General features: G+C 40.8%; 1 protein-coding gene across 1 annotated transcript in view; it reads left to right on the top strand.

Annotated features, from left to right (window-relative positions):
• col27a1a (collagen, type XXVII, alpha 1a) overlaps positions 1–12,916 on the top strand; it is a 73,253-nt gene that overhangs the window by 34,531 nt on the left and 25,806 nt on the right. Inside the window, exons 9-16 of the mRNA XM_039780387.1 lie at positions 1,357–1,410; positions 1,808–1,852; positions 2,976–3,029; positions 3,727–3,771; positions 7,236–7,289; positions 9,125–9,169; positions 11,352–11,405; positions 11,698–11,742. Coding sequence (XP_039636321.1) covers positions 1,357–1,410; positions 1,808–1,852; positions 2,976–3,029; positions 3,727–3,771; positions 7,236–7,289; positions 9,125–9,169; positions 11,352–11,405; positions 11,698–11,742 — 396 coding nt within the window. The remainder of the gene's footprint in view (positions 1–1,356; positions 1,411–1,807; positions 1,853–2,975; positions 3,030–3,726; positions 3,772–7,235; positions 7,290–9,124; positions 9,170–11,351; positions 11,406–11,697; positions 11,743–12,916) is intronic.

Consider the following 12,916-nt stretch of genomic DNA (forward strand, 5'->3'; position numbering starts at 1 on the left):
CTAACATCACCTTGACAAACTACAGCAGTAAATTGCAACTTTCTGTGCACCTGATTGTATCAGTAATAATAGTTTATATTGACGACATTTCATTTCTAGGATTGTTTGATATATATTTTATAACTTATTCCAAAGCCTGGCAAGGATAAAATATTACTAGACAATCTAAGACCAATAACACTACTCAACACAGCTTATAAACTGCTTTCCGGATGTAAGACTGAAACTAGGTTCTTCCCAGATAATAAATGAAACTCAATTTGGGTTTCCTGGTAGAAGATCTATCCACAATAACATAAAACTGATTTTAGATTTGATTGATTACAGTCATGTGTTTATAGAGAGTGGATTTATTCTATTTCTAAGATTTTACAAAGCCTTTGATTCAGTGAAACACCCATTTATTTAAAAAAACTTTTGAAGACTCTTTTCTTTGTTGGACTTACATTCCCTACTTATTATTTTTCTTTCTTTATTTGTTATGTTTTGTCTCTACCTCAAAGCTGTCAACACTTTTCAACAATTGTACAATCACATTGTGCCTTAATTGTCTGTATTGACTATTGTACAATAAAAAAATAAAATAACGAAAATTCCAGGATTGTTCAGGTGCCGCCAGAGATGTCCCTCATTTTCGGCCTGATGTCCGTTACCTTCCGCTTTCTTTGTGTTGACATTCTAAACTCTGGTTGATTTATGAGGACTAGCTGCTCCTCAGATCTCTGCAGGGTAAATCCAGACAGCTAGCTAGACTATCTGTCTAATCTGAATTGTCTGTTGCTCGACTAAAACAACTTTTGAGCGAGCACACGTTCCACCAAAACAATTTCCTTCCCGAGGCTATTTAACAGAGGCACATTGTGTCCGGCGCCGCCCAAGACCATTTTGATTGTTTTAAAGAAATGCCAATAAACCAGAGCACGTTTTTCTCCCATCCACGAATGTTGTGTGGACTAGCCAGACCCTCCTCCGCAGCGCTGTGAATGAAGGTCTGGCAATGCGAGAGTACAGTTATAATAATATAAAGTATAACAGTATATCATTCACAGGGGCATTTAGTACTTTTGATACTTTGAGTTCATTTAGCTGATAATGGCTACACACTTTTAGCGTGCAAACACTCCTTCAATTCATGCCCTTGTTATACAGTAGTTGGCTCTTTTAACTGTAGCTCCTGTGCACTGTCTCCTTCTCGGAAACTGTCTGCCTGTGCAGAATGGCCTGCCTGTGTTTGCTTTACTGTCATTTTGATCACCCACCCCACCTCTCTCCATCACCATCTCACCTTCATCCCTCTCTCTCTCTCTCTCTCTCTCTCTCTCTCTCTCTCTCTCTCTCTCTCTCTCTTCCCTGCAGGGAGAACAAGGTCCAGTCGGAAGCCCAGGTGCCAAAGGTTATCCTGGCAGGCAGGTGCAGTAAATCCTCTGCTGTGACTGGTACAGTTGTAGTCAGGGCCATAGTAAGGGCAGATGGCCAAGTGGAATTAGGTTATGTTGAACAGCTGATTTGGAGGGAAATAGTTGGGTAAATACTGTATAGAGGCGTTGAAATATAAAAAAGAAATTAAGTGATCCATCTACAGTATACTGGCATATTTACAAGAAACTGTAAATAATACATACTAACATTAACTAAATTATTTGAATAGAATGCATCTTAAATGTGTTTGATAGACTGTAAGTCTTTGGCCTGCCACTTTTTCATGCCATCATGATGCACAATGACAAACACATTCACAGTGTATTTTAGAAAAACATTACAGTATGTGTTGAGCCGCTGAAATAAATTTCCTCTCTTTGTTTTTCAGGGTTTACCCGGGCCTATAGGACCAATGGGGCCTAAAGGCGTTCGGGTAAGTTAACTCAACGTCTTCCCTTCAAGTGTGTTGCTCAAGAGTGATTTTATCTGTCCAAATTACTAACATTGGTTCTTTGACAGGACCAGTGAACTTGTTTATAGGGAAGGCAGTCAGCCTGACAGCTTTCTGACACTTTTTATTTTGCAATATTTAGAGGAGACTCAGTTAAGACACGTAGAAAGATGTTTAATTAAAGGTTGCAAACTGTTGGTATTTTGTGCTGTAAAACTGTTGTTGCATGAGGACATGCATGTGCACGTAGATGCAACAACATTGCATGTATGAGAGCATACATGCCACTTTGGTGGCATCCACCTCTGCACACATAAACACATTCATACACACTCACTCAACCAGTGTATTCAACATTGTATTACTGTATACAGACACTTTCTGAAAGACTGGGTGTTGATAAGCCTTCACATACAAACACACACCCTTGAGGTACACAAACAAAAAAACACACACTCACAGACACAAACAGGGATTTTTATGTTTCGTTCCAATAAAGGTTCTTTATCAGCTCCCCTTTGGCTGCACCAAAGCCTCCCCTGCCCCCACTGGCTGGAATTTCCTGTTTAAGCTCCTATGAGGCCCTGCTGTCTTAAGGAGGCATTCTAGTCCTCTCTCTCTCTCTCTCTCTCACTGAACCACCTTTCCAAATATTCTGCACTCTCTTTTGCAGCATACTCCATATTGTGTGCCCGTAAACCAACCCAACTCGTGCTTGCCTGAGACTAGCATCTACCTGTTCCTCCACTGTTCAACTGTTGTGGTGTTTGTGCTTGTGTTCCTGTGTGTGTCTCCCCCTGCACCGACAGCTCAGTGTGATGTCCTGGCTATCTTCAGAGATCCCTGGCGTGAGGGTATGTGCCCTTGGACTACATCGTGGAAGCCAGCACCATGCAGTCCATGGGCATATACACTTGCCTCATGGCTTGGTTCTTCATGGAAGTCCACCCTATCCATGCTGGACCCTCCAACCCTGAAACCCAGCCCTAGAGCCAATGGGAATTGCTGTTCCTCCTGCTGCTTTTGTGGCGTCCAAATACTCACATCCCATATTCCTCCTCTCTCTTCTTTTTCCCACCTTCCTCTCTCCTCTCCTCTCCTGCAGGGTTTCATTGGAATCCCGGGGCTTTTTGGCCTGCCTGGGCCTGATGGCGAAAGAGTGAGTTCTTGTCAAATGTGTATTTTTCTCTCAAGCACACTCAATAATTGCAAAAATGTACAGTGACCAACTGAACCCAGGTAATGGGCCCTATGAGATGAGTGAGTGCCTGTCTTGCCATTTCATTCAGCTGTCTTAAGTCACTGTGTGGGAGTGTTGATGACTCATATGATAAAAGCCCCCTTTTAGAGCCTTTGAACTGCCTGAACTCATCAAGGCCTCCTCCTTCTGTACAGCCTCTAAAACATGAAGCGATTAGCCTACTTATGACATGCTCCAGGAGGTTGCGTCAGCGCAGGGCAGGCTGTAATCAGGATTTCTCCAGCCAGCCAGCCAGTTTGCGAGATCACTCATACCTTAGCTCCACACAACAGACTGTGTCTGCCTGTCTTCTCCCAAGAGAAACTGGTGTTTATTTAACATATATATATATATGAGCTGGAGGCCTAAATCTCTCATAATAGGCTGGGGAAATTTTGGATAGGCTGCAGGCAAGAGTTTAGAGAAGCTTACAGCTTTGGCTTTTTGATTGTGTGTTTTGGTCTTGAATCAGTTATGCTAAAGAGTGCTTTGGTTTTGATATGGTTTTTACATATTGTCTTTCTTCTTTGTTTTTCTATCTTCCTTGAACCCTTTCCTTTCCCACTTCTGCTTTGTTTTCTATTCCACCTCTGCTCTCTCTTGTTTTAATTTTCAGGGCATTCCCGGTGAACCAGGGAAGAGGGGCAAGATGGGTAGGCCGGTAAAGTTTTGTCTCAACATACTTTACAGATAATCTTTTCAAATTGTGATGAATTGTGCTTGGCTGACTGTGAATGTTTTTTAAAGGATAAGACTCATTTGGGGAGAAGGTGACAGATATCAAATGACGCTCAAGTGAGGCAATGATTAAATTAGCACCGCAATGAAGTTTCATTCTTCTATTTGGGTCATATTAAGAGCTTTTGCTGCAAGTACTCCAACACCTACACTACACGTGAAAATTGATAAGGTCTGGATTTACGTCATTGTGTCAACGCAATATTTCCATGGTGGTTGGAAGGGTTAACTGCAGCCTGAATACATGTGGAGTCCCACCAGCCGCATTTCGAGGTCTTGAATGCAACAAGAAAAAGGTGTTTGTTGGAATAAAGGGCTTTTGGTCCCCCAGCATGGAGTCAAGCCATTTGGAGGAAGCTGTCCGATCTGTTGTGTGTGTCAGATAGTGTTCAAAAGTCAGTTTGAGAAAGAGTGTGTAACCCTGAAACTCACTGCTGAGGTCATTCTGCAGCTGTTTCTTATTGGCTTTTCAGTAAATAAGGCATTTATAGACCAAAACGCCTGAACACACGCATGCCAGTGTCCACTTAGTGTGAGGTTCTGAGAACTGCAGCTTATTCTGTAATTAGGCAAATGTTTAGGAAGTAGCTGGGGATGCAAATTCACCATGCGTGAGGCTTTGGATTGCATGTTTGCATCCGATTTTTCTGTTGTGTTTGTGTGTTCTCCCCACTCAAATAGGCCTGCATTCTAAGACTCGTGAGCTTATTCAGTTTTTCTGCAACATTTTGTTTTGGCACAGGTCATGCAAAACTTAAATTATTCACTATTCATGGAAGTGCTGTCATCACAGCTTGGTCTTATACTGCTCCAAGCACATCCTGGATGATTTCATGACAACCGCAGGACTGCTATTCATGGCCCAAAACAAATTAATGACAGCGTATCACAATCCATAACATTGTTTATGCAGTTTCACACTAAAAAGAATAGAGTAGCAGGCGAGTCCTGTAATTTTGATCATTTAAAAAGGCCACTTTAAGTGCTACAGCCCTTTTATAGCTGACGTGTACACAAGTGAAAAATACACAAATCATCATCTTTTGATTTCAGTGGTCCTGCATGGAAAATGGAAAGCTAGGACACTTACAAGATGATCCCTAAGAGATCATCCCTCTCCTCCCTGGCGGAGGACAAAGAACAGAAGAACTGAACTGCAGCCAGACATTTAATGGCCATACACACACAGTGCTTGTGCTCTGTCGAGGAAACGCACACATAATCAGTCTGCAATCTACCAAAGAGTGATGAGGGAATAGATATATCTAAAACAGTGGAGAGCCTAAAAAGTTTCCGAAGTGCATCGCCAAGAGTTCTGCACTCAACTTCACTTTTTAGAGTTTGTTTGTCTTTTTTAAGGTTGTCTTTATCAGGCTCATCAGTTGCAGTTTTTTCACATCAACCCGGTATCTGATTGCTGCTGCGGTGTGTTACTATTTGATCTCCAAGCTGAAGAACAGGGTTCTCTCACATCATGTTAAAGCAGGCTCGTATGACTCTCATCAAAGGCTTTTTTTAAGTGCTGTACTTGGCAGAGATACGTTTCCCACATTTGTCCTTAGTTTGTACGGCAGCTGTGACAGCTGTATGATTTATCCTTTGGGTCACTGTCATGCTTCATAGATTTCTGCTGCACTTGTGCTTCCCCCTATGCGCACAATCTCTTAGAACCATAAAGCAGTCCCATGCAGTGTTTTGGTGGGATCCCAAATTTTATTTAATGGCCTAATAGGAACGGAAAAGAGCTTTTTGTTACACTGTACAATTACAGCATTTAGTAAGTTTTGTTCATGTCATTGACCTGATGGGATGTGTCAGTAGATGGAAGGATACGTGAAAATTAGCATACCATCAGTCACAAGGATTTATTTTTGTTTGAATATGAAGTCAAAAATATCCAAAACTGCAACTCAAATACAAACAGTTACATTTAGTCAGCAGATTCTATTCTAAAGCAAGCCACAGATTAAAATAAATATGCATGCTGTTTATCTAAAACATCTCTACTATTACAAAAATAACTGCCATTTTCTGAATGTATCTACAGTAATTACCATTTTTGAACAATGTGTGGAGGCCACAACAGCAGGACCTAGTCATTATGAGTGTTTCTGGATGGTCTGGGTTTAAGATGCATTGGCGCTTGTGCTTTCTGCAGATGTGGTTTGTCTTTGCTTCACCACCAACTGTTAGCATACCTCAGATTAGCATCCCGTTTACTGCTAAATGGACAGAGTAATTACTTGGCGCTCTCTTGTTGCATTTAGAAAGTGTACTCAGCCTAAATAGAACAGTTGTTTGCCCACACCCTGCAGCTGATAGATTTAATGCATATAATGGGGCAATTATGCTCTTAGTTTGTACATATTTCAGATTGCTTTATATCTAATGTTATGTTTGACTCAGACAAATTGTTATAATTGCTGTGGAATTACAGTAGCAGCACTCTTTGTTGTGTAACAGTCAGCGGTATTTGTGAACACACGCTCTGTAAATTTGACTCCATAGTTAAAGACATAATTATTTACTCCATAATTTGAACACACCCTCCTCCAATGAAAAGCACATTGTTGTCATATTTTACAACAAGTGTCTTTAATTCTGTAATTGCAGAACTATATATGCAGTAACTATTTTTACTGTACATAAAAGCGGCTATAACCAAAATATTTTTTTTTTTAACAATAGATCAAATTACTACTTTTATGTGATTTATCTTCCCCTCCGCTCTATGGAGATTTATAGCATCTTTCAGCTCATTGTTTTGGTTTTATGGTACATAACTTTACTGTTTTGTTTCACCGTCAGTGCTCTCATAGTTTTGATTTCAGACGCAGCAGGCAGGTAGCTGTGCAGCACCAAACAGCAGACAGACAAAGTTAGCAACTAGCTGGTGATAGATAGTAGATAGTGGAACATTTAGCAGCTAAAGTCCCAGATATTTACCTCAGTAGTTGGTAGAGACCAAATAGAACTGAAAAGGTGGCCAGAAACACCAAATGAAAGCAAATGTTGCTCCGTATCTGCTGGATGTGTAAATAAGAAAATGTTTGCTACAAAGTGGCCAAATAATTAGATATCACATGTTTAATAAAGCAGACATTAGACTACATATATAAAAGAATAGGACCCTTTAAATGTAATGGATGTCTGAGTTTGATTGTCACTGTTAGTGTGCAGCCGAACATAAAAGCTTCTTTCCTTTCTCTCTCTCTCTCTCTCTCTCTCTCTCTTTTTTTTTTTTTCTCTCTCTCTCTCTCTCTCTCTCTCTCTCTCTCTCTCTCTCTCTCTCTCTCTCTCTCTCTCTCTCTCTCTCTCTCTCTCTCTCTCTCTCTCTCTCTCTCTCTCTCTCTCTCTCGCTCTCTCTCTCTCTCTCTCTGTCCTTAGGGGTTTCCAGGGGACTTTGGGGAGAGAGGACCACCTGGACCAGATGGAGAGCCAGTATGTCACACACTCAGTCACCTAAATACATAACCAATCCACGTGTTTACACACACAAACACACAGCCCTCCCAGACACACAAACAGAGCAGTGGTTTCACTCACACACTCACCCCCTGCTGTTTTAGTACTGACATTTTGGCAGTGCTGGTGAGTAAATCACCTGGCAGTCCTGCAGTTTTTTTTTCGCTTTCATTTAAAGTTAGTTTTTTGCTCTGGACAAGTTTTACTGCTGTATTTTATTTCATCCTATCCCGATAATTTTACTTGGCAGTCACTTTCAAAAACCTGCAGTAGTAAGCAGATGCCAGTAAGCTCGCTTGGCTTTCAAATGCAACCTTTTCCATTCTCCAATGTAAACTTGCCGCCAACACACAAAAATACACGCATGCACACACACGCACACACACACACACACACACACACACACACGCACACACATGCAGTATTATTAGGAGGTGATATCCAAGAATAGTAAATTATGTAATAGGATGTTTTGAGTAATACTTATTTGATTTTAGCATTTTCACTATTTCTGGATATTGTCATTCTGACAAATGTAGCACTTCATCAGTCAGAGTGGTAAACTCTTAAATGAAAACATAAACACATCAGCCAGTTGCTCTTTAACACACTTATAAACATAAAGCGTATTCATGTTTGAAAAAAGACTTTGCTCACACATCCTTGACTTTTCCAATGGTACAGTTCTGTAGATCACACAACTGAACTCCAAATAATCCTTTTTTAGCCCTGCTGTTTTTTTCCCCCTGAGAGCAAGGCCACGTCTTCCAGAGTATGAGTTCTGCATCAGATGTTAGCCCATATTTTGAATAATCCGTACAAAGAGTTCATGAAATCCACGGTGACATCCTTTACACATCCAGTAGGTGATTTAGTCATTTTTAATGTTCTCTTCACCTGTGACTAGCGAAGCGCCCATAATCCTCTCCCCTAGCCAAATAATTTAGAGAATATAATAGATCCAAGAATAAACTGACAGAAGGTGCGGGAATCCGAGAAAAGTCACAAATCCGTCTGCTGCTTCAGCACCACAGACAGCGCCATGGATTTATTAATACACAGCAGAGTTAGGCTACTGATATTTCAGAGACATCAGGTCAGGGCCATAGATTTTTATTTGCCAAACCTCAGTCAGATAATGGATCAATAAGTCGGTGCATTAAGCTAAATGCTAACATCAGCATGCCAACATGCTCACAATGACAATGCTAACATGTTGATCTTCAGCAGGGATAATATTTACCATGTTCCATGTACCATGAAAAGTAAGGGGATCAATAGTTGTTGAGACATTTCACTAAAAATCAAAGATGTCAACCTCAAGTTGGCGCTAGAGGAAAAGTCAGGAGACACATAATACATTGTTTTGAAAACATGTACCAGTTCTTCTAGTGGAAGTTGAGATATTTCACTGGATAAGTGAAAACTTTGACCAGCTGGTGGTGCTAGTGGAAAGTCAGAGGAGCATTGAAGTCATTAAGATTCGTCCCCTGAGTAACACGAATGTCTGTACAAAATTCTGTGTCTTTCATTTTTGGAGGGAGAACGAACTTGCTGATTTAAAAAAGCCTTAGTGGACGATGGGCTCACATCCCCCTCCACCTTTACCTCAGACAGACACACACACACACACACACACACACACACACACACACACATATACATGCACACAGCCCCCTCTCATAAGCTGTGATGAACACTGAGCCACTCTTCTGAGCATGTTTGTTTTAAAAGGAGCCAATAACCCCAGAAACTTGCTCCTTCTCCCTCTCCCTTCATCTCACTGAATCTCTCTCCTCCTCTCTGACTAGGGTGAGCTGGGAGCCCCCGGTCCAAACGGAGTTCTTGGACTTATTGTGAGTAGCAGTTTGTGTGTGTTTCTGTGTGTAATCAGTGTGCTTAGTCTAAACACCCTATATTCCCACACACTTATTCCATAAATACATAGCTATAAGAGACTGTATTTAAATGAAACCTAATATGCCTGCTTAATTGAGAAAAAAAAAAAACTCAATTAGCTCTCATCATCATTTACACTGCCAGCCACTTTGGTGGGAAACTAACCACTCTCCGTAGGTTCTTTACCGCTGTAAACATATCTAAAATTGTGAAAGTGGCTTGTTTTTGGAATCCAAGACGGAAGAGAATGTTTTTTTTTCCGCCATAATTGTTAAGTCTGAGTTATGCATTTTGTCCCTCCCATATACTCTCATGACAAACATGACAGTGATCCAGTGATCGATCAAACAGACCTTAATGAGGCATCTTGTTTTTCTCTTGAATCTCTCTCTTATTAACTTTTTTTTTAACAGGAACTCCCCGTGCCCACCCATCACCTTGCCCTTCATTTCTGCTCAGCCCGATAGCCACATAATTGTGTCTGATTATAATGTCTCCCTGGTTTCTCTTGTCATGTCCCGTCTTCATCCGTCGCTGCCGCTCCTCCCAGTCTATTCTAGGCCACCGGTGGTGGTAGTAGGCCTGTAATTGGAGGACTCTCTGATTACAGTTCTGCTCTGAGCTCCGTGTCATCTGCATCCATCTGACCCTACAGTATACTGTATAGTACACACAGCAGCAGCAACTGAGCTGCACTTCAAAGATATAAATATGCAAACACCCTTCTCTGGGGACTGCAGGCCTGAACTTTGGATAAAGGCAGGCCACTGTTGAGGAAAGGAAAGTGTTTTATGTGGACAACTTCTCAAGAAGAAGGAGAGGGACTTTCTGAACTGCAGTACCATTTTATTCCGTTGTTTCTCTCTATCTTTCTATATGTATTTCTCTCTCCATACTCAGTTGTAAAATATTTTTACACACACCATCTTCCTCTTATCCTTCTTTGAAATGATGGAGGTTGAAAAGTTTGTGGTGCTGGCCAGAATTGAACCTGGGCGCCCCCTGTGGCATACATTTATAAGAAACCAGAAATCTGAATTAAATTAAACACATTAGACAGGATAATATATTGTATTTCTTTATGCATTTCTGCAATTTCGATAGGTAAGCAGAACATTTGTGGTTGATAGGGACAGGCCTAGAACAGATACTGTTATTTTTAGAGGGAAAGTATGATTACAACTTTATATTCTCAATTAGAATAAGATTTTCCCAGCTGAAGAAAGAGAAACTTTTTTACCTTTCAACCATCAGCACCAAAATTAAGTGACTTTGTTGTGAGGGACAGTTATGCAGTATCTTATTCAATTCAATAACATCCTCTGTCACACGTGCAGATACTACAGTTTTCAGAGAGAGAGAAATATTTAACACACTGAGCCAAGGCCACCCTGTAGGTCTTTGTAAGCAGAAAATGCCGAGCAGTAGAGAATAACAATAAGATAACTACTAACAGCCTGTGATGTTGTGACGATACAGTCTCTCTTCCTCTCCCACACTGACAAGAAAGCAGATGATCCGATAAAGTCTTTAATCGCTCTGTATAATTGTTCCTTACTGAATGAAGTGAAATTTCTCCCTTGTCATTATGACTGCAATATTGTTCTGTCTTTCTTCTGCTACTTCTTTCCGGGCTATGAATGAATGATTGATATTTTATTTACGTGTCATGCCACTAAGTGGCCCATCCCACACAGAATTACATGACACCAATACAAAAGTAATTTCATCCACAGCTGGGAATCCCAGTGCTGGTTCCTTTTTTTTTTTTTTTCTTACAGTGGTGGAACAGATGTTACCTTCAGCATTTATTGGTTACATCCACATCATTGGATTCAGGCTTCAGATGAAACACAATCTTGGCTTCAGACAGCAAGATCTAGTCTTCATCTTTAAGTTTAGTCGTATATTATCATCCATTGTGTTTGTGTTGTGTGCAATGTGATGGCCGCATGGATAATCTGGAAGCAAGACAATGAGGCTTCTTCTTACGTTTAATGAATGCCAAAGTGAACTACAGTGTACTCATTGTGTCTGTATGTTAAATCAAATTCAGGGGTCTGAGACATGTGTTTATCGGTACTTTGTGAATGATATCACTGAATCTGAATTCTTATTTGTCCCCTCTTCTGGCGGCAGGGTGATATGGGACCTTTGGGAGAGATGGGCCTTCCAGGACCTAATGGACTGAAGGTAATCCCACACACACACACACACACACACACACACACACACACACACACACACACACACACACACACACACACACACATGGAAACTGTTACCTTCCCTGTCCTAACTTGTATTGTCTTGTTTGCACTGTCTTTTAGTTATATTATGTGTAATTTAATACAAGAGATAGGCCAATAAGCAGAGTTTGAAGACTATTGAAGACATTGCAGACTATGTTTCCATGAGGGTTACATTTAGGTGTTTTCGGTTTTTGGGGGTCCCTTTCTAAACCATCTGTTGTTGTTTGTTCCAGGGGGTGCCAGGAAATCCAGGAGAACCAGGACTGAAAGGTGATAAGGTGATCTGAATATTCCTGTTATTGGCCTGTGTTTGAGCAGCATGTGATGGATATGTACTCCTTTGCATCCTATTGTAGCCATCTCTGTCAATAGAGCATGTTTTCACTAGGTCCCACCTTCAACCACACAGATGCAAACTTCTGATGATTGTCATAAAGCATGAGATTGGACGGGTTTCTTTAATTTCCATATAAGTCATTTCTATGTCATTTCTATGAAATCCATTTTGTGATATGATTCATTTTTTGGCAGTCAGCAAGGATAATACATTTTAAAGAAATAGTTTGACATTTTAGAAAGATCGATACCACTCTCATATCTGTCTGTTCAGTATATAACTGGAGCCAGGAGACGGTTAGCATAGCTTAGCATAAAGACTGCAGTGCAAACAGGGCAAAACAGCTAGCCTAGCTCCGTCCAAAGGTAACAAAATCTGCTTACCAGCACCTCAACAGCTCACATTATATAACAAACTCGAAAGTCATTGCACATAGCTAATAAATAGTCCAGCTCATTTCAGTTTGTGTGTGAATTAAACAAACGAGATATTAAGTGTTGGTGTGCAGATTTATTAAGACTTCAGACAGAGCCAGGCTAGCTGTTTCCCCCTTTTTCCAGTAAGTCTTTAAGTTGAGCTAAGCTAAACCAAAGAATTTCTAATAAGGGAAGAAGTTCCACTCTCTCGATACTTCCGGCTTCTGAACTGGTTGCAGTTCCACTCTGGTTCCACTATAGGGTGCTCATGGGCGAGTGCAGAATGAATGGTGGTCTATGTAGCTATACCCCTCAAAATCCACTTTTCTCAGGATATAATTTTTTGTCTAGTAATTTGAATGTTGCATTTGAAAGGGGAGGCAAAGAAAATACACACTGCTGGATTTTTTTTAAGTGGCTTTTTGGTTCTAAAAAGCCTTTTAAAATGTCAATGACGTCATACACTTCGTACGGCCGGAGATACTGCTTTACGGCAAGCTCTGAGTCACTTCCTTTTTTCTCTCGAGGCTTCAACAACACAGCTGACAGGTTAGGCTCTCCCTGTCAATGCACGTGCTAGAAATAGGTTTGTTAATGTTTTAAAGACCACGCCGAAATATTCACTCTGACATTCTGGTTCCGCTTCGGATGCCATCAAGTGGGATCTCTGGTCGTAATCAGTCCTTCACTGACCAATCA

This window comes from Perca fluviatilis, chromosome 17, assembly GCF_010015445.1.
Source record: "Perca fluviatilis chromosome 17, GENO_Pfluv_1.0, whole genome shotgun sequence".
Classification (NCBI taxonomy): domain Eukaryota; kingdom Metazoa; phylum Chordata; class Actinopteri; order Perciformes; family Percidae; genus Perca; species Perca fluviatilis.